Here is a 24,259-nt window from a genome sequence, read left to right as displayed (position 1 = left end):
TGAGGTCTTGAATTTTGTAGATATTTTTCTGAATTAGACTCTGTCCAAAGAGTTTGCGTCCTAAAAACTTTTAGTAAAAGTTCATGAATTTATTCGTTTTATTCAAAAACTAAGATGAACCGGAAATTCTGTTGTATGATAGTGGTCTAGTCCATTGCAAACTAAAACTGTTAAGTTAAAGGTGTCACTGATGTAAACGGTTACAGCTCGAAGTGGCGGTGAGGTCTGGAAAAATATTGACAAGGTCTTTAAAAAGTCTTAGAAAGGTATTGAAATTAACCTCAATATTCCTGTATATACCCTGCACTCAGACTGCTTTTCATTAGTGGTGGTCTTATTATGTCTCTCTCATGTCTCTTTGCCCTGTTTTGAAGGCCAACAGCAGTCTCGGGGGGATCGTGTTAGTGGAGAAGACCAGAATCAGTGAGCAGTACTTCCCTGCCATGCAGAAGTTTGTGGTGTTTGAACTCGGTCTGACACTGCTACCTGTTGGCAGTCAAACAGAAGCCTCCCAACTCATTTCTCAGATAGTAAGTCATACTCTTTTTTTTTTTTTACCAAAGTATAGGCTACTTTACTTCCCCCGTATAAGAAAACAAGTAAAGAGTAATAATGAATGACTTTCAGTGGCTGAATAATTGGTGATTTTTGGTTACTTCCGCGGGTGTTTTCTGCAGGTGCATGGAGAGAGTAAAGAGAACCCGTTCCGCAGGAAGAGTGTGTCTCGGTTGTTGGACCCTGTGGTCCTGGCCCTGGTGCAGCAGATCCCGGGGGTGGGGAAGGTCAAAGCCATGGCTCTGCTCCAGAACTTCTCCAACGTCCACCAGCTGTGCAACGCTGGGACCCATGAACTAGAGCCCCTGGTGGGCCAGGCTGCAGCCCAGCACATCCATAACTTCTTCCACAATCCGTTGGTTTGATTTACGGTACAGCCGAGTGTCAATGCTGTTAAAGGGGACCCAAAAGTTGGGAGTTGTTGAAGGTCTGAAAGGAATAGCGATTGTGATATTTAAAATGTTAAATTAAACAAGTTGTGTTTAAGCTCGTCCCAACAGTCCCAACAGTTCAACTGCGGCCTCTCCTCAGGAGGCTGTAGAGGTGTATCAATATAACATGACTGCCTGGGGCTTATTTATTTTAGATACAAGAGGAGTCAGAGGGCAGTGTTGTGTGATTGTGTGTATCTGACGTGAAATATATGGTGAACCAAGAAAATATTTGCTAAACTGGTCTCACTTAAATTACTTTTTCCTCGTAAAGGAAATATATGTATTGTGTTGTTCAATGAAAAGTCTAAGCAATAAACTTTATTTCACACAATTTAAAGACCGCTCTTATCAGTTTGAATAGTTTTATATTTAAGTTGTGAAATGTCATGGGCTGCAAACTACCTGCCGTTCAGGACATTTACTCGAGGTGCAAGAGGAAGGTGGTAAGATCATCAGAGACCCCAGCCACTCCCTGTTCTCTGTTGCCTTCTGGCGAAAGGTACCGGAGCATCCAGACCCGGTCCAACAGGCTCCGGAACAGTTTCTATGCGCAGGCCATTAGAAATCGCAACTGATTCACCTCAACCGCCACTACCTCAACAATAGGTAAATGTGATTTGGTTTGATATGTATACTGTATGATATATGTTTATACTGTAGGCCTTACCCTATACAGCATGATGAAGCTCTTTATGAATCTCACACTATTGACAGACCTGTTTATTAAACACATATTTCTTGGTTTTTTTGTTGTCACCCTCAAGGACCAGAGAAGAAACACAGTGGTACAGGAGCTGCACCAAGCTTGAAACATAGTCTACAGATGAACATGATTAACAATGTGCACCATAATGATATAGCCCCAGGCTATATAGCCATATATACCGTAATGATATAACCCCAGGCTATATCTATGTGTAAAGACATAGTCACCACAGGTCAGGCACAGCGTCCACTGTGTTAGTTACAGGTGCTTAGCCTGAAGATCCAAATGTGGATGTACCCTGCGACCCCTTTAATAATTTTAATTAATAAATAATTTTGCCATTTAGCAGACGCTTTTATCCAAAGCGACTTACAATTACGAATTACAGGGACATTCCCCCTGGAGTAACTGAGGGCTAAGTGCCTTACCCAAGGGCACACTAGTAGGGGTGTGGCTTCAGGCGGGATTTGAACTCACAACCTTCCGATCCCAAGTACAACTCACTATCCACTAGACCACCACCACCCCACTTTACGCTGAACAACTGTGTTCATGGAACAGCATGATTGACAGACACCATGGAGAGAAACAAATGACCAACTTACAAAATGGAGGCTGTGAGCTGTAAATGTCATAGCTGAAATATTTCATTTTTCTTTTTCAGAATAAAAGAAAGGCAGTTACATAAAACGTGTGTGATGGACACATAGCCTTGTCAGTGCCTGCTGTTGCCATCTGCTGTTATGTTCTGGTAGTGCATGTTGTGTTCTCCAGTAGGAGTACTGAGTTGACACATGATAGAAGATGGCAATTAAACAATGGTTTAGGTTCGATCTGATTCTTATGATGAAAAAAGTCAAGCATTTTCAGGAAATAAAGTTCAAATCTGTTATACTGTTCCTCTCTCTGTGACTGTGTGCAAGCACAATGCACTGCATGCTATAGCTAAGTGTCTTTGCAGAGATTGACACAATGATATTTGAATAACACCACGCAGAAGATCATTGGATTTTCAGCATGCATGATTTTCACCCTAATTTGATGGTTGTGTACATAGAAACAGGCCACAACAGTCCTAAAGCCACTGTCCATGGTGATGGGGTGCTGAAATGTGTCATGTATAGGTATAACTATCAGTATATCCCATAACTATGTTTAAACAGTCTGTGAAAATAAGTGGAACTTGAATTCCTTATTTTAATCTGAATAACTGAATAACAGAGACCATGAATTCACAATCCCACCCCTTCCTTCCTGATTTACTGCTTTTGCATGTTGGATTAAGGTCGGAACAGGGAGACTGTGAAGGGTAGTGTGAAGAGACATTAGGACATCACTAGACTGTGTGAGTTGATCTGATCCGAAGCCTCCAGTTGGGGCAGTGAATGTGTTCCCCAGCCCCTAGTACACACACAGTTTCAGTGATTGAAACAGATGATTGAAAGGTGGCAGCTGCATTGCCACCAGGAGAGGAGGGGCAGTGGGGTCACAAGGGGTCAGGGGGTGAGTGGAATGCAGGGTAGGAATGTGGTGTGTGCCAGGGGACCAATTCCAAAGGACAAGGACCACCATATATCACTCCAGGAGCCACATCACAGGCCGTAAAAATGGTCATAGAATAGTTATAGTGAGGAGAATAAAAGTAACAGATACCACAGTATGAAAAAGCATGCACTGTAAATGGAAATCTAAGTGAGGGCAGATGGACAACATGTTTAAATTACAACTGTTTTAGCGGGACCTTTTTGCGTGATTTCCATCTATTGATTTTGTCTGTTATCCACATTACTTTAAAAAGTTAAGTCTTTTTTTTGTGCATTCCCCCCCCCCCCCCCCCCTCTGCTTTTCTGTAAAAGAGACTCAGATCTCAGTAAGATGTCCCTGAATAAATAAAGTAGGTAAAAAAAGAAAGAAAAAAATCCTCTTATTCAGACATCAGATGTTACCACTCAGAAATTTGACATTTAGAGAAAGGCACACAGAGAATACAGATATGACATACAAATAATTTCTCATGCTTGACAGGGCATTTCAAATCAACCAGAATAGTTCCAGTGAGTTGAGTTCTTTATTAACGTGAAATGTAGACCACAGAGATTATCACTGGGATGTTGCTAGGACAGGATGTGCCAAATTGACTTGTGCGTTTGTATGTCATCTGTATAACCCATCTGGACATATGTGTCAGTCAGTTGGTGTGTGTGTGTGTGTGTGTGTGTGTGTGTGTGTGTGCATGTGTATACAGTATAAGGCTATCAAAGTTGTGTATTAGGTTGTATTGGCAGGTTCTGTGGTGGTTCAGCAGGCAGGTTATTCTGGGCTTCAACGTCATGTTCAACCGGAGCTTTGGCACCTGAATGAGAGGGAGACCATTCCATTACTAACAGACCAGAGAATAAATAAAAAAAATGTCCCTGATTCACTCCATCCCCTTTCCTTTCAATCTGCTCTCGTCTCGTTCACCTTGATCTTCCAGTTTCTGCATCTCTTGGTGGAACTGCAGCTCTCCGTTAGGACCTGTAGGGGGCGCCACCTCCTCTACCGCCTTCTTCTCCTGTCTTTGAGACATCTCTAATACTGCCTGGAAGAAGACGTCAAAGACGTCTATTATTATATGTACACAATAATGGACACAATCTATAGGATTATGAGTGTATGCAAATTCATAATTTCGTTCCATGCATTACGATGAGCCAGTCCTTCGATGTGAATCGGGCCTGCACTTACATGTATATAGTGCCTTATTTCAAAGCGCTTTATAATGGCCTCTCTTTCACCCATTCACACACACATTCACACACCAATGGCGGCAAGCTACCATGGAAGGCGCCGGCCCGCTCATTGGGAGCAATTTGGGGTTTGGTGTCATGCCCAAGGACACCTCAACACATGGCTAGACGGGGATCGAACCGCCGACCTTGCGATCATTAGACACCGGCTCTACCTTCTGAGCCAAAGCCGGCCCAAAATGCTCCCCTGTTGGGCAGTATACACTGGGGCAAATGGCTTGGATTGATGGTATGGCGGCTTTACTAATACAGTGGGGTCATGCTCATATGAGATGTCAAGGGTTTTCTACCTGTTGGTACTCTCTCCTCTGTGCCTCTAGAGCTTTGCCCCTCTCCTTTAGCAGTTCCTGCTCCTGGCGCAGAGACTCCGCCCTCCGGCCCAGCTCCTCCTCCTTCTTCAGCAGCTCCATCTCAAACCCCTGGAGCTCCGCCTCTGTGTACACTGGCTTGGTGTCATCCAAAGTCTGGAAAGTGAGTGTGGACTGTAAGTGTGGATGCTATGGAACACACACTCACATATACACACCCTTCGTCCTTGAACATACACACGTCTGTAATCACTAGAGCCCGACCGTTACTGGATTTTTTGAGTCTAATACTGATGCCGATTTAATTATTATTATTTTTTATGTCCCGAAACAGACATTTCTGTAAAAGGCCAATTATATCGGTGCTCCGATACATCTGCCAGGCTCTAGTAATCAACCTATGTTTCTTTCCTTTCCTTACCTCCCATTCTTTAGCATTGTTGAACTCTTTCTTCTCTGTTGATTTGAGAAACTCTTCCAGGCTAACAAGTCGATCTTGATTGATGTCCACCTGCATTAAAAAAGGCAAAAGATGAATTAGACAGTAATTGTTGAGAAGGAGTGATAGCAGAAAGACAAGGATACTGAAAGGGTGAGAAGTGAACAGACAGACAGACAGACAGAAACAGACAGCATCAAGGGGAATCAGGTGAAAAGGGTGAGAAGTGAACAGACAGACAGACAGACAGAAACAGAAACAGACATACTGAAAGGGTGAGAAGTGAACAGACAGACAGACAGACAGAAACAGACAGCATCAAGGGGAATCAGGTGAAAGGGTGAGAAGTGAACAGACAGACAGACAGACAGACACAGACAGCATCAAGGGGAATCAGGTGAAACAAAGACTAAAGAGGGCCTAATACTGACAGTCTTCATGACATGCTCTCTCATTCTCAGCCTCTCTTCCTCCATCTCCGTCATATCATCCTCCTCATTCTTTGGGTCGTAGACCTTCTCCAGCTAAGGAGAGAGAGACAGGGGAGTTGGCTGTTACTGAACACTGCATATAACACTGCAGCTACTGAGAAGAGGTCGATATTAGAGAGTTGAGAAGGTTCACTACTGTACCTCTTTGGTGAAGAGGGCCTCTAGTTCCTGCTCATCTAGAACACTATCTCCATTTGTATCTGCAAAGAAGACAATTATATAATTATATATATATATATATTTTTTTTTTTTATCCTTAACTGAACAAAAAAAACATTAAGTGAGCAAGTGAGGTCACGTAAGCAGTGTTTGTAGCATTATTTAAGTCTCTGCCATCACTGACTGAGGCAAAGGCAAAACCAAGCTATGGTTCTACAGTAGAAGAGTACTCCACAGAGTCGTACTGAGGAATGAGGCTGGGCCTAACTGACCATGAAGTTTAAAGAAGGTCTTTGGATTGAATTCCTGTGGGTCCAGTCCATCTGTCTCCTCCCACACCTCGCGGAGCTGAGCTACACTGCCCTAAGGAAGAGAGAGAAGAGAGACAGAGAAAAAAGAATGAATTCTGCTGGTCTCTGAAGCTACTGACATGGATGGGAGAATACTCTGTGACTCCCTCCCTTTCCCTCTCTTACTGGAGCATTGACTTTTGGGTGCTGGCGATGTTTCTCCTTCAAGTCCTCCATCCTCTTCTCCTCCTTCTCCCTCTTCTCCTGGTCCAGTCCCTTCAGGTACTCCCGTCTCTCATGCTCCTTGAGCATCTCATAGCGTTTGAACTCCTCGTGTCTCTCTGCATCGTAGTTCTCCAGGTCCTTAGTAGCCTAGTAGGGACACAGGGGAGAGTGATGAGTGGAACGGAAACATCTATGACGTGATAAGAGCCTGTGCTTTAGATAGATAGATAGATATTGGGGTGGATAGGTCTTAAGTGTTGTTTTGCCTTTGTTCAATGCATTACCGTTGAGATGAGCAGCTCAAGGTCTTTGGCCTCGAAGGTGTTTTGATTGTGTGGATCCAGGTGTTCAAATTGCTTCAACAGAGAGACATGGTCCATCTGCAAACCTGGGGAATAGACACAGGAATTGTAGTAATCATTATGCCGACACACGCACACGCGCACATGCACTCACTCACTCACTCACTCACTCACTCACTCACTCACTCTGTGTGTTGGTGCTATCCAGTTTGGCCTTCAGCAGCATCCTAAGACGAGACACCTCCTGCCTCTTCAGTTCATCCAGGCGAGTTCTGACATGGTGACCCACCAGGTCCAGCTCCTTACTGAGACGCCCATTCTGGAGGAGGTGAAGATGGACAGACAAACAGAAAGACAGAAAGAGAGAGAGAGAGAGAGAGAGAGAGAGAGAGAGAGAGAGAGAGAGAGAGAGAGAGAGAGAGAGAGAGAGAGAGAGTCCGTGCAAAGAGGTGAGAGTGTACTTAATAATGATCAATCACTATTAGCAATGCTCATCTAATTACGATGTGAGATACTATAAGAAAAATAATCCAGGGAAGAAAATACTAAATTCAAGAGATTAGGTGAGAAGGGAGGATGAGATGCTGAGAAAGGAGAGAGACTCACCTTGATGTCTTCTGTATTGGCTGTCTGGAGTTTCTCTCTGAAGTGTGGGTCGGTCTCCAGCACCTCAATCACCTCCCTTAGGTACCTGTCATAGTACAGGCCTGTGTCCTACAATGTCAGACATAAAAACACAGGTCAAACACACACACACACACACACACACACACACACACACACAGGATGACAGAGGAGGGATTACCATCAGGGAGAAAATCCCAGGCATCTTATTTGAGCATGACCCCATGCTTACAGACACAATAGGACAACATTGACAATCTGATCCTGCCTGACACAGGTGGTACACAGGTGGTGTACACACACACACACACACACACACACACACACACACACACACACACAAAGAAAGAGGTGAAATGCAAGGTACTGAGCTGTGTCATTATGGAACACTACCACGCTATCCTCCGGTTTGTCCTCCTGCGCGGGCCGGGCTCCCTGGGGGGCTCCCTGGGGGGCTGCATGGCGGTCAATCGGCACCGACCACACCTCCAGAGAGACGGACAGGAGCAGGAGCAGCAACAGGCGAGGCTTCAAGTTCATCCTCCTTCAACAGAATAATAATAGGCCTATGCATGAATTCTGATCTGTCTATTATTATCAGGTATGACCTGTCATTTAGTTGCAGTGGAGGGTATAACCGTAACCAAATATGCCACTAAACACCATAGTAATAATGTTTCACTAGTCAGCCGTATCATCGGGCACTCTGTTGAGCAGACTTCAGAAGCTTCGATAGAGAACTAGCAGCCAGTGTCATGCTAGCTAGCTATCCATGGTGGTCGTATGCTAGGGCCATTTAGGACGTTCAATGATGAGAAACGTCGCGAGCTCAACAAAGTCATGTTCATGAAGCAGCATTTCTAAATGGCAACGCGCCTCGACAGTTTCAATATCTGAGCGGGTATAAATACAAATTCCGAATTCGTGTGTTTAAAAAAGTCAGTTTCTCCTCCAAAGCTGGTCAACAGCATAATGTACAGTAGCAGCGTTGTCTGTCGACCCTGGCTGTCTAATTCTATTTGGCGAAGGTGGAGAGGATCGGTCACGAGCTACACTAGCTATCACTATCCCCCATAGTCCACATTTACCATCATATCATAATAGATATAGCATAACATATTCTTGCTTACCCTTACTCGTTGATCAATACAAATGTATTCCTGTCCGCTGTAGCCACTACTTTCCTTTTACCCAAAAAAATAAAAACGCTCGTTTGCATTGTAGGAATATGACGTCAAAGGAAAGCGACTATGGGACTTGTTCGAATACTTTAGACATGGATCTTTCCTTTCTGTTCTTCCTCTTTCCTTATCCAAAGATAAGATATTTGCCTAAACAAATCTGAAATGATTTGCCTAGTGGAAATGAATAGCCAACTCCAACACGCACGTGTAGTATGTCTTTAATTTATCTAAAAATAGATTTGTATATTTTTCATCAAATATCATGGCACATAACATAAAAAAACAAACAATGGAGGATTTAAATAAATTAACATTATGCAATTAGACATAATAAATAGATTAATAAATAATAGATTAAGGACATTATGTCAACAATAAAATGACAATTCACAGTAATGACATAGATAATAAATATGGCACCAGCAACACAGTCTCACAATGATGTCAATGAATAAATAAAGAACAATTAAATTAACAATGGTAAATATCATTAAAAAGAATGTAGAACATGAGGTCATAATGAATTTATATCAGTTTCACTGATTAACTTGATTTTGATTCGCACTTTGAATGCTACACTCAATTCAGTGTTTAAAAATCAATCTCTCTCATATCAGTGGGAGTGCCTGCTCTCTCATCTTCCATCTCTCCATATTTCTCCATGGGGCTGTCTTGTCCACGTCTTAGTCGTTCTTTAAGAGCACCTTCTATCAGCTCGCTGTAGCATTGTAATACAGCCTGGGAGGAAAGACAGATTTGAGGGTTAACACATTTCCAGGAACCATAACACAACCAATATATCACTTGAACACCTTTTGCTCTGTGGCTATTGAGCAACAATCTATCTCCCCTTCTCAAAATATAACCAATTTCAACCTATTACTCTGTCTTTCATTAAACTTCTACTTTGAAAAAGAATTAGAGCTCCTGTGCCCTCAAGTTATTTGAAAGACACGTGGACAGTTTAATAGGTTCAGAGCATAGGCTAGTGGAGGTAGCAATCGGAGGACAGGCTTTAGGGTTTTGGGCACTCACCAAGTCAGTGTGACAGAGTTCTGCTAGTGTGGCACTCATGTGACCCAGCTGACCCAGACCCTTGTTGCCCAAACCCCGGAGGGCAGAGTTCAGAGCTGCGGCAGCAACAAGGGATGGAGGAGCTCCAAGGAAACGGGAGTCACAGACACACATAGCAACCAGGGTATCGCTATGCCGGCGCAGTGTGGAGATAAACTCTTCTGTGTCCATCTCTCCATCCTTCCTCTTTCCCAAACGAGGAAGGAAATGTGGGAAGAAATCCTGAGGGGTAACTGCTGCAGTGTCCCATCGAAGAGTCCCAAGGACAACACGTTCCATCTCCTAATGTGGGCAGGGAAATCATATCAATATACTGTACTATGCATGGAATGGAATAAGGAATAGTATCAAACATGTGTGGTTCTTCTTCCAGCAGCCTTCTCTAGTGTTATATCAAATCATAACACATCCTGTGTCACTAATCCATATAAGCACAGTCACTCACCCGTAGGTTAGAGGGCATGAAGCTGTACTCAGCTGCAGCACAGAGGGTGTCAGCAGTGACAATCTCACTCTCGCTCAGTTTGGAGGCAATGAGGATGCAGGCTGCAACCAGGCAGTAGGGGGAGCCAGGTGAAGACAGAGTGGCAGACAGGAACCGGTCCAACAGAGAGACAGACAGGGGAAACACCATCTCATCACAACCACACTCACCGCACACCTATCAGAGAGATAGAACAAATTAGCCTCACAGCTCAGTGACCTATCACAGAATACCTGAACAATCCAGAAATGAACAGAGAAAATGAAGAGAGAAATAGAGAAATGGACAGAGAGTTTGTACTGTACCTCCAAGGCCCATTTGGTGAGTTCCTCTCTGCGCTCTGGTTCTCTCTGGATGAGGGCGATGTAGAGGGCGGAGGGCTGGTACCTCTCCTCCACCTGCAGCAGCCTCTGGATCACACGTTGCCCAGAAACGCTGGGGTCCCATGGGGCCCGGAGCTGAGCTGAGCCCCTACCTTGGCCCCGGCCCTCCTCTTCACACCACAGAGACATAGACATCACTCAGCTCACTGACACAACTACCTGGGTGGCTTCACACTCCTCTCAGTCCAGAGAGAGAGAGAGAGAGAGAGAGAGAGAGAACAGTCAATGAAGCTTTGGTCAGCTTCAGAAAAGACAGAATATTGGACGTAGTGGCTATGGTGGAACTGCAGCTATTCCAACTTTATCTTCTTGAATTCTATGCTGAATGTCCTCTTCTAACCTTGAAACTCCTTTCAGTGAATCCCTCTGTGGTGTTCCTCTGAATCTAACCCTCCACCTCTCCTCTCCAATGTTTTATACCCATCGGAGAGAGAGAGTGTCAGAGAGGGTGTGGTGATGAGGGACAGAAAGAGAAAGAGGGTAGAAAGAGGGGTGGTGACATAAAATAATAACAACAATGCTGTCTGTGCAACAATGGCATCAACAGGTGGAGAGAGGGAGAAAAAGAGAAGGAGAGAGAGGATGGGGAGGAAAGGGAGGGTGCACACAAGAGAGGGAGTTGCCCGCAGGGACAGGGCAACAGCTTGTCTTCGACAGTGAACAAGAGAAGGGGAGAGAGAAGAGAGGAGAAAAAAAGGTCATCTCCAAACTCTGACAATGGGAATGGAAAACAAAAGGGGGTTGTTTGTTGACACTTTAAGTGCAGGAAGAAAAGTATGATGGAAGAAAATCTAAAATATATTTTCTGTTTACAGAAAAAATACAACATATTTTCTTCAAATTGTTTACAGAAAAAATACAACATTATGCTTCTCCAATGAATTCACAGCTTAATTTCTTGATTTAAGCTCTACTTAACCCTTTACACATTTATCATATTTTCCAAATATATTCAATTCCATTTATTTCTCAAACTGCCTCTGTGCATGCGTATATGTGTTACATCTTCTCTTTTGGTATAGAGCTCTCTCGTGCCTCATTCTCAGAGGAATCTCATTGTCAAAGCAACCTGTCCTGTCACCCTACTCCCCCCATTACCCTCCCTCTCCTTACCCCTCCCTTGCCTGTGGCAATCTGCTCCTCGTGTTTAAAGAGCAGTGAATCCACTGGGGATGGCAGGGCGAGGTATGTGCAACAGACAGTGAAGCCAGGCAGGTCAATGAGCCGTATTGTCTCCCTTTACAAATCAGTGTCAGACACCAGCCCCTGGCCTTCTGCCTTCTCCTGTGTCCTCTCTCTCTCTCTCTCTCTCTCTCTCTCTCTCTCTCTCTCTCTCTCTCTCTCTCTCTCTCTCTCTCTCATACACACACACACACACACACACACACACACACAAACAAACACACACACATTTCACATTCAATGGGCTGAAACACTCTCACACACTTCTCCTTGGGGACTCCCCTGACGGTCACAATGGGGTCACACTTCACAGTGGAGAACTCAGATTGTATTTGCCACAGCCATTACAGGTGGCTAATCACACATCAAGGGCTTTGATGGGAGCTTGGGTTTCCTTTAGACTTTGTTAATAGTTCAAGATGAAGGATTTATTGATACAATTTCATATTGTAGCTTTACTCCAATTGAATACTCTATGTCACCAACCTGATGTTACATTAGATTAGGTCTCTCAAAGGGGATTATTTAAAATCTGTTTAAATCTTTACAGCATTATTACTGAGCCATTTTAATAGTTTTAGCAAAGTGGACAGATTTTTCTTGTGGCCTAGAAGTCTGTATTCACTGTAGAACCACTTGAATTACAGATCCAAACCTTGCTCACCTGTTTGATTGTGTGTACTCAACATGGGTTCAAATCTGCTGGCAAACCTCAAGCATTTTCCAGAAGTGAGACTACAGACTCAGTGGGGATTTTAAAAATCCCAGAAATTAAGTCCTTTGAGGTTTCTAATAGTGCTGATAATAGCTCTTCTAAAAGCAACACAATCATAGCAAGAGGGATTATCACCACAAAACACTGGGACCATTGTAGAATTAGAGAGAAGAAATGGGGATTAAAGCTGTTGAGAGAGCCATCAACCATAAACAGTGAATTGAGCTGCACTGACTGAGTTTGAATGAAAGACTGAGTGAGTTTGGTTCTGGGAGGTCAGGTCAGGTCCGGGGAGAGAGGGGCGTGGGGAAGAGAAACAGACTGACAGACTGTCGGCCTGTTTAAGTGCCCTACTAAATTCATACATTGCAGCTGTATTCAAACTAACACAGTGAGAGCAGAAGAGGGAGGGAGAGAGGGAGACGGACAGCCGAAAGAACAATCCAATCGGTCTTGAGAGGGGTGTGTGGTTGCCCGCCCCTCATTTTCCACCCCATTTCCCGGGACAGTGGAGAACACAGCTCCCATTTTCCACAGCTTTTCACCTCACACAGACACCTGCTGACCGAGAGGGGGAGGGGGGAGGAGAGTTTAAGCAGCTCACTCTGTTAACATGCTGCATAAAACTATAAAATAAATAAACCCTAACCCTAACCACACTGGGCACAGACTAAGCCTGCAAGAGCTATAGTGCTGTCCCATACTGTTTTGGGATTACTCTTGTTTTCTACTTTTGCTAATACTCTACTGTGGGCTGCAACAATAACTAACAGTATCTAACTGTGCACAAGCAGAGATTTACTTCCAAATTGTATTCAGGTTACACACTAATGCAAAAAGGTTTAGGTAATTGCTTTTACTATTGTGGTGGCATTATTTCATTGATTAGTCTTCCTACAATATCTTATTATTACTTCATAGACGCTTCAGACGTGGGTGACTCACACATTAAGATTCATGAGAGTGGTGGGATGGACAGGCTTGCCTGAATAGGCAAGGCAGCACAAAAAAAATATAATAGGCAAGGCAGCGCACACAGATGTCTGGCAATAACCTGTGACAAACAACATATGAATAAAAGTCCATATAAACAGAAACAGAAACAGTTTTGATACTCTTTATTTGGTACACGATTAAGCCATATGAGGTCAATGGAAAATATTGTTATGACATAATACAGGTAGTTAAAAACCTAAAACAATACTGCATAGTACTACACTCTATAAGGCATGCAAAATCTGCATAGGGCTGGAATGGCATTATACAGTACTAACAACGGGCTGTCAGTGGGTTTTTCCTTCATTTTAATCCCTTAGAAAGTAAGAGTGGCAAGGGAACACCAATATGGTAAGGAGATGGAGAGATATAACAGCTGGGGTACAACTGAGAATAACTTATGTTGTTTATAACACAGAAAAACAGCAAATCCACGGGAGAAACAGTCAGAAAAAGAAACGTAGGGATAAAACAATCTGGGGACACATGTAAAAGCAACAGCATTACACACAATGTAGGATAGAGAAAAAGACAAATCAAAACAACTTATACAAAAGCTCAATGTAAAATAAAACATATAGGCTGTAATATGAAGACAAAGCACAGCATATATAGCGTTTTAATATCTTGGGGGATGAAAACACATTAAAACAACCTCTCATCTCTCACTCACCAACGCCCCCTGTATGTCATAAGTGGGAATAACAGTCTGCAATTCTCTTTTCCCTAGAGTACAGTATAGTCACCTGTATAATTCTCCTTAATTTGCAACACATCTTCCATTATATTATCCAATGTATATCTTCCTATATGACCGCCTCACACGTCAGTCCATTCAGTTCAGCAGCACGTCAGTTGTCTAGTCATTCAGAGTTAAGGGTAGCTAGGGGCCGGGCGTGCAGTGGCTCCTCCATTACTCGATTGGCTGGGAGCAGCAGCAGTTGCCTGTGACTGGCTAAGAAGTTGCTGCGTTTCGTTTGCCTCTGAGTCTGGGCTCTCCTCATCAGAACTGGAGGGAACATACAGACCCAGAACCTCCTGGACTTTCACTGGCAGCTCCTGAGAGAGAGCGGGATGAGAGTAAGAGAGGATGAGTGCAAAAGGAAAAAGGACGCAAAAGTGAGGATATTAAGCGCAAGAAAAGATGTTTTGTGTTTAAATAAATTACTTAGACAATAATACTTAAACATATCAATTTCCCAGTTCCCACCTTGCAGTGGGCCAGTTGTAGGTAGATGGCCTCTGATCCACGCAGCACGGTCTGCAGATCCAGCTTCATCGTCAGTTCATTGATGTGCTGCAGATATAAATGTTTATAGTCCTTTATACTGTATACACACGAACACACAAATGACATCACTCAGAAAAAAAAAAAAACTTCAAATACCCATCAAACACACCTTCAAAATAGTATTGAAGTCGTGGTTTGAACCAATGAGCTCCCCCCTTTGTGCTTCCAGAATGGAACAGGCCATCAGCAGGTGGAAGTTTGCACATGGCAATTGGGTCCATAGAACCTAGGAAAGGGGGTTAGAAGATGAATATGTATTGTATATGTTACGGTACATGTGGGAATACGGTACATGTGGGAAAACTAGGGTTAGGGTTAGGTGCTAGGGTGCTAGGGTTAAGGTTAGGATTAGGGTTAGGGTTAGAATTAGGGTTCGACATGCCAGCATGTACCAAGTCACCCTAGCACCTAACCCTAATTTTCCCACATGTACCGTATTCCCACATGTACCGTAACATATACACTGTATATTTACTTACACATTTGAGTAACGGTATGGGTGTTGTAAATGTATGTTAGAGTTTACAACAAGTGCTAAATGTGTGTTGCTCTCACCTCCCAGAGGGACAGGATATCCTCAAAGGAGAACTCCCTCTTAAACCAGATCAGTAACCAACGGAAACAGAAGCACAGAGACCCACTGTCCTGAGAGTCTGAATGAGAGAGAGAGAAATGCTGCATAATAAACAAAACAAAACAAAACAATAGTACTACTTGATGAGCGAATGAGGAAGTGAGCGAGTGAGAGAAGCCATCTTTGCTAACCTAGGTAGTCACAAAGCTCTGGGTCCAGAGCCTTCATGAGGAGACTGAGCTGAATGAGCTGCTGCTTCATGGCCTCCTGAGACTCCTCGAAATTCTGGTGCTGAACAAGGCAAAGAGATAACAAAAGATTGTCAGACCTTGTCCTACGCACAGCACTATACTGCTAAATATAACAGGATAATAAAACCGTGTTCCGTGTTTCTGCGAACATTTCCAAACTAAATAACAACTGCATTTAAACCACACCGGTCCATTGCTAGTTTCAATGTCATGTAACTAAGACATTTGCTGGATAAAAACGTGAACATTATGGACATATTCATTGTTGAAGTACTTTGCATTGAGCAAGTGGGGGGGGGAGAGTGGAGGAGACACTATACTGAATTGTCATCGCAATTCCCATTGAAGTGAAAAGAGGGAGCAATCCAGCATATGATGCCTTTGAATATAACAGTATAATAAATAATACAACAAAATAGCATTGGTATATGTAACAGTATAGGTACTGCTGTTTATTTTACTGATGTTCAGGGACTACGGATGAAAACTAGCCTTCTTGGCTAATTCTGGTGCATTCTTTGATGTACACTGTCCCTGCCAAATAAACAATAATATATATATATCTTTTTAAAATATATAACAGTTTAGAAACAACTGTTGAGGAAAAAAACCTAAACTAATGAGGACATGTCTGGCCATGAGGATGTGAGGTGCTCACCACCAACTCCATGAAGCCTGTCAGACACCAGAAGGACTCCACCTCGTTCTGGGTGATGAACAGCAGAGGGGCCAGGAGGTCACTCATCCCCTGGACGTAGCCTAGGGAGAGAGAAGGGAGGAGGAGACGGACAAAGGGGGAGAAAGAGAGATCCACTATCAAAGTGCAGAATTCATTGACTACATCAATCTACATCTTTCTCATACTTCAATGAATGTGACATTGGTGGGAATTTCAGCAATTCTCTGCATTTCGGCAAGTCGTGCAAATTACCAAAACGCTTTTGAAAAAGTGTTTTCATATTATGAGATTTCATAGTGCAGAACTGACGTGCAGTCAGTGCAGTCATCCAAAATCAACATTCCTTGACAGAATCAATATGAAATGTTCTCACGCTGTAATAAAAACCATTTGAAGTAACCATTAAAACACATCGTGTCCAGTGGTGGACAAATCAAAGTGTGGACCTCGAGACGAGACGTACCCAGGTCAAAGTTGAACATGCAGTAGGTCATCAGCACATCATTGAGAAGAGTCAGTCCGGGGTTGTCATTGCCAGAGAAAAAGGCGTTGTGTCTGTCCGTCCTACTCACGTCCCTCTCTGTCCAATCAAACCAAAGAGACACAAATGTATCGAATCATCCAAGAAGCAGCAACCAATGGGGTGTACAAAGATGTTTAACAGACAACAGGACCGACCTATCAGGCTACGGTATCCTCTGAGGAGGGAGTTCCTCATCTCCTGCTCTTCACTGACTGACTTCCACTGAACCTTCATTCTGAAATACTCGTCACTGAAGCGGGAGAAACACAGAGGTTGAGTACACGTCATTTTGACACCAGTCCAAATCCTCTGAGATAAAGGTAGCCCTAAACAGATAAAGTGATAGACACTAACGTTTTCATCCTCAAAATGTCCTCTCTCTCTTTGAAAGTACTGTTCCAGGGATAAAACCCTAGCAGAAACTTCCACACCTCCTTCCTCAAGGATTGAGTGATTCCCTATGAGAAAGATGAAAGGAGAGATGGTTTGGCTGGTATGATATGGACAGCATAAACACATCTGTTAGAAATATGGCATCAGACATTCCTTGCATGAGAGGACTGATATTTAGAAATGGTCTTACCCCTCTGAAGACCAGTTCTTTGACTCTCTGCGGATCCTTTACACGGCCCTCTGTGTCCATGAACTCTTCCCAATTGTCAAGAGGCGGTCCCCTGATTACCTCTGGTCTGGGGCCAAGCTCTGCCCCCTGGTGACACAGAGGGGAAAGCACACTCTTTCATTTCCATGTCTAAATTTACATCTGTTTGAATCCTATCCATCCTAACCATCTGTACGTGATACCAGGGTTTCCGTTAACCGGTAATTACCGGTCTTTGTCCGGTAAAATGTGTTGAAGTCCGACATATTTAAACCTCTTCGGTCATAATGTCCGGTGAAAATAATTCCCTCTAAGCACAATTTGAATACAATTCGCTATAGTTTAATTGTCACATTCTGATTCCTTCTATATTAAAAAATACGAATATATAGGCTATGTTTGTAATGTACTTGACAGACACGGACACGACTTTTTATTTCTGGTTGCTGGACGCGACCTACGGCAACTCCGTTGGGACACGACGGATACAGAAAGCGAATCGCATCAGTGTGTTAGTGTGGTGTAGTGAGACAACACACAGTATGTTACAATGTTGTGTCTTGTTGTTCTCTCTAACTTACAAGATACACTTTATAAGTACCACACTACTAGTGGCCAAAAAGTCTCGAGGGTTCCGAGTTAAATGGAAAGAAAATGTCCCCTGGCTGCGTTTAGATGGGGAAGGAAAAATGTTCTGCTCACCGTGCAAAAAATCGGGGAGGAATAACGGATTCACGAGAGGAGCAACGAATATGAGAATGTTGCACTTTTCAATAAAATGTTATAAATCTAGACATTGTGGTATTTCTTTATATACGTATCCCAGCCTGCCTATCAATTGTTTCTCAATAAACAGTTATGTTCTCCTCATTGTCATACTCCCGAGTCCGATTAAGTATGATTTGACAGGCAGTTAAACTAAATGCCTTCCCAACCAGCGAGACCTGGTTATAGAAATGACGTTGTTTTATTGATAAAAAAGGGTAAAACTGGAAAGAGAAAATAGAAAACTCACATTAATCCCAAACAATTTAACAGACTTCAGTTAACGTAATGTGGAGTCCGTTCATTGATCGATGCAGTCTGTTCAGTTCCCAGTGTGGCGCGCGTTCAGCGCTGGACATGACATAGCGCGCATGCGAATCATGAAAGCCTATTATTATATTTATTATATAGCTCGCATCTAATCGTATCGGATGAGAAATAGACATTAAACGGCATATATAGGCTAGGCTACAAAACAGTAATCACCGCGACAAACAGCTATATTATATTTTAATATGATGACCGGAATATCTCCCGTTTGTCCGGTAAATTGAAATCTTCCCGGACACGTTGACCGGCGCCAATTTTTTCTAACGGAAACCCTGCGTGATACATCTGTATGCTATAAGTATTAAGTCAGGTCCTATTCTCTGTCTACTGCACCCACCCCGTATCCTGCACCCCCCTTCCCCCACACCTCCTCCCCACTCTTACACAGGTGATAAGCTCAAAGCCGGGCTCTTCGTCAGCAGAGGGGGGTCTATGGGGGTCTTGAGGAGCACGTGGATGGAGGGTGGACTCTGGTGGTCGTAGGGCCCCCCGAAAGAAGTTGGTGACCTTGGAGAACCCCCCAAAGGTGGTTGCATAGGGGTCCTGGATGAATCTCTACAAGCAGAGAAATGCATATGTTTACTTACTCACACAAACATACCCCCATGATTAAAAATAAAGAAATGAAAAGATCAGATTTCTCACAGATGCAAAAAAATCTTACAGAGACAAGGTCCGAACTTCCATCATCAAACATCTGCAACTCATCAAAGGACTGAGAGAGGGCACCAGAGTCATGAGGATAAGCTAGGAAGAGCCGCCCGTCTACTGGGGACCTGAAAACCAGGGGGAAACATACAGATATTCAGAGGATGTGAGGCAGACAGTAAAGGACAAAACACAGACTATCAGAGAAAAAGGGTGCATTCACACCTGGCTCGTTTGTCCGAATCAGGGAGCGTTCCCCCCCTAATTCGGTTCGTTTTGGCATATGTGACACAGCAATCGCACTCTGCTCCGGAACAAATCAACCGGACCGAGTCCACCTAGAGAAGGTGGTCTCGGCCCAGAACTCAGTTGCTCAATTACCCTGCACCGTCACATTTACGTCTCAAAACTGGAGCTTGTGGTCCACCACAGCTTCTATGATGGAATAATTTGATAATTTAAAAATTCTATTAAAGTAATCTGCATTTCCATTTGTCGCAAAAGTCTTGTGCTATCTAAACTCGGCTGCAGAGGGTGTTTTCATGTGCTTTGGCTTCATTATTACATTTATGGCCGTGACCACTTGTTGTGAAATAATGCAGCATGTGGACAAGCCTATGCCAAAAAAATGGGAAAGGGAGAGGTATTCTCTAGGCGTAGTCTTTAAGCTTGCTCAAACTGAATATGTTATTCATATCGAACACTGTATATGAACCAGAGAAGAGATGGATGTATGACGGGCAAACAAAACTTTTGTAAACCAAAACTTTTCACAAAACAGTTAGCAAGCGCGTGGTGTTGACAGTGTATTCACAACCAGAGCAGACCTAAATATAGTTTGCTCTGTCAAGATTGCAGTGTGAACACAAATTGAACCAGGTCCAAGTGCAACATTATAACATATTCTGAATCGGAACAGTCTGAGTGGGACCAAATGACAGGTGCGAATGTACCCTCAAAGAAAAAGAAATGCAGGGGTGGGTCAGCTGATTGTGGAGTTGTTGTTGTCGCTACTCACGGGGCCAGGATGATGTAACGCTGTAGGGCCCTCAGCAGCTCCCTAGTACCGCCCCTGTGGAAGTGCAGAGCAGGTAAGGGGTGGCCCCCTCTGCTGGTCAAGACCAGGAAGTTACGCCCAAGGGAGAAACGAGCCCTCTTCAGAGAGTACAGCTCTGAGAGGGGCAGAGAGAACGACCACTGACCTGAAGAGAGGAAAAGACAGGAAAGACAAGTTGAACAGCAATCTCTTTATCAAACACACGCATACATAGAATAGAACTAGAACCGCTTACACAGACGGGCATTACCTGTCTCCTGTTTCACTGGGGGAAGCTCTATATCTCTCTTTACTGTGCTGATTACGGCCCAGTCTGGCTCATAACCTGGGTCAAAGTTTGTATCCTCTTCCCCTCCTTCTCCATCCTAACAGGAAAGAAAGATGCGTGAATAATAATAATAATAATAATAATAATAATAAAATAATACATATTATAGTGTTGCTACAGACAGTGAGTGGTGTATTAAACCTTGATGTGAATTGCATGAGAAGCACTTTACAGATAAATTATGTAGTTACAAAAACAGCTCTTACCTTTTTAGTGTAGAATACAGAAGGAGCCGTTCGACCCTCATCTTCTAATGGGCTCCACTCTAAAGCTGGCTCTCCTCCCTGAGAAATAGAAAACCATCTCTCATCTCTCTCTAATCAAGCTTAGAATGGCATGACAGAACAACAGGGGAAGTTTGAGGTCATACAAGTGCTGAAAACTGCTGAAGACCAACAACATCGTGTACAGGACTGATCTCAGAGGCCTTAGCACAACACATGAGAACTTAGTGTCCTGATCTGCATAAATACAGCTTCCTCTTACCCGTTCTACAATCCTGATAAACCCAGGGATAGTGGTGTCCTGGTTGCTCCTCTTGGCATTGGTGTGGAGGTAAACCCCCTCCTTCTCAAACACCAGCTGTGATGAAAAACACAAAACACACTTTGAGATATTTTGTTTTAAACACAACGCAGAGACAACAGACATTCATACAAACACACCAACAGCCAACAAAGGGGACACAACGTTTACTGTACGGGTGGGGTGCATGTTCCTGTTCCTAGTGTAGCTACATGACCAACCTAATAAGCCTTAGGTGAAATGAATACTAAGTGTGTGAATGGGGTGAAGCAAGGTTGACAATCCTATCTGATGATAGTAGGGTCACATGAATATGACTCACTCTCGCCTACACTCCCGACTCACAATCTACTACATGTGCCACCGGCTGTGATTCCCCCTGTCAACGTTGACCTGTCGTGTCTACATGTATACAGTGATAAAATGGCATTACATTAGACTACGTTTTTGGAAAAACAGTACGCCTGGTAGTATAGGTAACAGATAGAACACCTACTGTATGATCGTGGTAATACATGATTACGGTGTCGCTACGCTTGACACCTATTATACACACACAAGCAGTGGATTCTCAGTCATCTCGCTAACATAACCCTTAATTACTCTGCAGGACCAACGAGTTGTCTCAGGAGCTATTTAGCTAAGAAATCAGTGCAAAAATGTAGTTAGTTTGTACTAGACATTAGCTACATACAGTTAGTCACGGCCAAATACATTTAAACTCGCCAAAGCTACGGCTAGCTCCAGATAAGCAAATACGACCCAGTTGTTAGCGTCAGTCTCCACACACAAAACCAAACTACTTTGAAGGTGACACGGGCTACCTGCAACAAATGTGACACAATCAAAGTGTCTTATACTCACAGACGGGCTCATCATTCTGATTCATTTCAATAAATACATCGATCTTACCTTAATACTCTCAGCTTTCGCATCCATTCTTCCTTCAGTCGCCACTGTTTCCAAAACAATATTCCGTCAGACTTCCGACATATCCGGCCCTTGCGTCACGCCCCCGCCCCTTTTTAGGTGAAAACAGTCCCTATATTTTTGACTGGCGGTAAATTCAAATGCCGAGTTCTTTGTCAATTTAATCGCATACAATAAGAATACAGTATTGCTTTTTCGCTATTAGGTAGTGTCGGATGAAACTAATAACATTCACATTCAAAAGTTATGATTATTATTATTATTCAACACAAATTGTGTCGGAAAAAGTGTCGCTCTGTCGATGCAGTCGATACAGCAGCTCCATAATGCCATCTGCTGGTCAGGTCGTGGTATGGCGGTAATCGACTGATTGACAAGTCAGGAATTTAGGGCAAAATACAATAAGCCCACTGTCATCTGTGATGTCTTGTTCAATAAAGGTGCTGTGACAAACTGTGTCGATGTGTATGTGGCCATATATGCGGTCTTAAATATGGGTGTGTCTAGTAGTTGGGGGCCTTAGGGATATTTTGGTGCAAATTTGTGCAGAAGCACCAAATTCGGCCCAGATGTAGCTCAGAGTATGCTCTAGTCTAATGATTTAGCCAGGGCGCCCAAGCCAACCAAATCAATATGGCTGCCCTCTGAAAAAGGTTTCGGCTATAACTTTTGAACCAAATGAACTAGAAATGCAAGCCTGGTGTCTGTTTTATGTTTTTTTACTATTAGAAACACACTAGAATGCTTATATTCATGATTGGGTGTGTCTGGACCCCTAATTTGCATAATGCAATTTTTTTGTTTTGTTTGGCTTTTGGGTCAGGTCGATTGGCAAATGTCAATGTCCATGGAGGACGATATCATTGAACACTCAGGTTCAGCAACAGATGTTGTGAGACAGTTGGACGGGAAGGAGCCGTCAAATGTGTGGGCTCGTTGTAAGCAGTACTTGTGTAAAACCAAGGCGGCCCTCATCAACAGAATTGCCTCATCCTGAGCCAATTGTTCCTCTTAGCCACTTGTTCCTTGTTTGCGATGTAGGTTTCCCTCCCCTTCTGGTGTTCACTCTATTCAGGCAGATAGCTGAGGAGATGTTGCTTGAATGTTGTTGTGTGGGGTTCATAATCAGACACAAACACCTGCATTCTTTCATAAGGTTCCTGTAGATTTGCCGTAATAGGAGATTGTGAAGGAGGATCTGAATCCTCAACCAGAGCAACCATTTGTGCAATAGTTAGATGGTCAAAGGTTGTCCCCCACTCACTGGTAGATGCTTGGAATCAACATGATCTGTTACTGCCTTGTGAAGGTCATCCATATCCTCCCCCTCACATAGGCTATGACACAATGAATGCCACAGGCTTTGGGTTGACATGATCGAAGCTTTTTAGGACTCACTACTAAGGAGGAGCCAACGTCATACTTTGGAGCCCTTTTGACACGACAACTACTACAGTAGCTTCTACAGCGTTTGTGATACATAGCATTATGTGTTTTAAGCGTTGCTGCAATACCTGAACCGTCATTCAACTGATCAATTGTAACATTAACAGAAGAAGGAAGAACATTAGCAATAGCATACTCTGAGCTACATCTGGGCCAAATTTGGTGCTTTTGCACAAATTTGCACGAACATAACCTCATATAGCCCTAAGGCCCCCAACTATAGTAGAATATAGCCTAGTAGAAAGTTTAGCTTGTTTGAATTGATGACCTGTCATAAATGTGTCTGTTGTAGTGACTACATTATGGGTTCATGTTCTCCTCTTACTGTTGGTTGTGTAGTGGGAGGGAACCAGTTCTGGCACTAGGGGCAGAGGGGAGGATTATTAACGTTGCACCTTCCTGTTTAGATACACGAGTTTTGGTAACCATTTTCTGGTCCTGTACTGAGAGTACAAGTTGTTGTTTTGATTAAACAGTTATCATTACGTTGCCTACGTCTTTCCTTTTTCCTCCGGCACTACACTGGTGACCCGACGTGGATTTTTGTTAACGTAATTGTGTACGAAAACCAGCGACGAACATTACAATCCTGCAAAATGTCCGGGCGAGGAAGACGTTCAAACCAGCGGCAGCCATCACCATCCCCTGTCAGGGTAACGCGTGGTGCGCACACTCCCACTCTCAAGCTACCAGAATTCTGGGACTCAACGCCTGCTGCATGGTTTGCTATTGTAGAGGCACATTTCAATAAAAGTGACATCGATGACGACGACGACCGGTACAACCATGCTGTGGCAATGTTGGGCAGCTCCACCGCGGCTCGAGTGGTAGGTTTTTTGTCTGCTCCCCCGACGACGAACAAATATGAGCGCCTCAAGGCCCTGCTTCTAGAGACATTTGAACTGTCCACTGCGGAGAGGGTGCGTCGCCTATTTGCCATGTCGGACTTGGGTGACGAGAGGCCTTCTGCG

General features: G+C 43.5%; 3 protein-coding genes and 1 pseudogene across 6 annotated transcripts in view; 1 reads left to right on the top strand and 3 right to left on the bottom strand.

Annotated features, from left to right (window-relative positions):
• LOC308152046 (Fanconi anemia core complex-associated protein 24-like) overlaps positions 1-920 on the top strand; it is a 29,931-nt pseudogene extending 29,011 nt beyond the window's left edge. The window contains exons 3-4 of the transcript in view: positions 375-530; positions 678-920. The product of the transcript in view is annotated as a Fanconi anemia core complex-associated protein 24-like (transcript). The remainder of the gene's footprint in view (positions 1-374; positions 531-677) is intronic.
• Positions 921-3,725: 2,805 nt separating this feature from the next.
• On the bottom strand, positions 3,726-8,550 carry nucb1 (nucleobindin 1). Of its 3 annotated transcripts, none has more exons than XM_080524578.1 (13): positions 8,453-8,550; positions 7,695-7,866; positions 7,305-7,412; positions 6,885-7,017; positions 6,681-6,784; positions 6,358-6,543; positions 6,154-6,244; positions 5,864-5,922; positions 5,663-5,755; positions 5,214-5,303; positions 4,775-4,948; positions 4,159-4,276; positions 3,726-4,048 (listed from the first exon to the last, which is right to left on the bottom strand). In XM_080524578.1, exons 2-13 carry the CDS (start codon positions 7,860-7,862, stop codon positions 3,951-3,953), a joined length of 1,422 nt encoding a protein of 473 aa, XP_080380704.1. In that variant the 5' UTR covers positions 7,863-7,866; positions 8,453-8,550; the 3' UTR covers positions 3,726-3,950. The 3 variants fall into 3 exon arrangements, with proteins under 3 accessions (XP_080380704.1, XP_080380705.1, XP_080380706.1); XM_080524579.1 differs by having other exon boundaries at positions 7,716-7,866; XM_080524580.1 differs by having other exon boundaries at positions 7,719-7,866.
• Positions 8,551-9,097: 547 nt separating this feature from the next.
• On the bottom strand, positions 9,098-10,582 carry ccndx (cyclin Dx; the record flags this gene model as incomplete). Its single annotated transcript, XM_080523813.1, has 4 exons — positions 9,098-9,244; positions 9,542-9,862; positions 10,026-10,241; positions 10,370-10,582. 4 exons carry the CDS (start codon positions 10,580-10,582, stop codon positions 9,098-9,100), a joined length of 897 nt encoding a protein of 298 aa, XP_080379939.1.
• Positions 10,583-13,474: 2,892 nt separating this feature from the next.
• tbc1d17 (TBC1 domain family, member 17) lies at positions 13,475-21,861 on the bottom strand. The gene is made up of 17 exons (XM_080522343.1): positions 21,825-21,861; positions 20,874-20,969; positions 20,594-20,671; positions 20,310-20,424; positions 20,021-20,204; positions 19,019-19,130; positions 18,739-18,909; positions 17,242-17,367; positions 17,013-17,116; positions 16,814-16,908; positions 16,599-16,715; positions 16,115-16,215; positions 15,397-15,496; positions 15,187-15,284; positions 14,741-14,857; positions 14,551-14,637; positions 13,475-14,399 (listed from the first exon to the last, which is right to left on the bottom strand). Exons 1-17 carry the CDS (start codon positions 21,849-21,851, stop codon positions 14,214-14,216), a joined length of 1,914 nt encoding a protein of 637 aa, XP_080378469.1. The 5' UTR covers positions 21,852-21,861; the 3' UTR covers positions 13,475-14,213.
• Positions 21,862-24,259: the final 2,398 nt, after the last annotated feature.

This window comes from Nansenia antarctica (assembly GCF_963989245.1).
Source record: "Nansenia antarctica genome assembly, chromosome: 2".
Lineage (NCBI taxonomy): Eukaryota > Metazoa > Chordata > Actinopteri > Argentiniformes > Microstomatidae > Nansenia > Nansenia antarctica.
Note: the sequence above shows the minus strand (reverse complement) of the source record. Positions and strands in the feature narration are given on the sequence as shown.

Bases quoted from the DNA above. Each gene is read 5' to 3' on its own strand.
- nucb1 (XM_080524578.1), bottom strand. From the start codon at position 7,862: ATGAACTTGAAGCCTCGCCTGTTGCTGCTCCTGCTCCTGTCCGTCTCT. The intron at 6,785-6,884 runs GTGAGTGAGTGA...TCTATTCCCCAG, and splicing joins GGATAGCACCAACACACAGA to GTTTGCAGATGGACCATGTC. The intron at 5,756-5,863 runs GTACAGTAGTGA...CTCTCTCCTTAG, and splicing joins AGGCCCTCTTCACCAAAGAG to CTGGAGAAGGTCTACGACCC.
- tbc1d17 (XM_080522343.1), bottom strand. From the start codon at position 21,851: ATGGATGCGAAAGCTGAGAGTATTAAG. The intron at 20,205-20,309 runs GTAATGCCCGTC...TCCTCTCTTCAG, and splicing joins CCCAGTGAAACAGGAGACAG to GTCAGTGGTCGTTCTCTCTG. The intron at 19,131-20,020 runs GTGAGTAGCGAC...CCTGGTTTTCAG, and splicing joins CGTTACATCATCCTGGCCCC to GTCCCCAGTAGACGGGCGGC.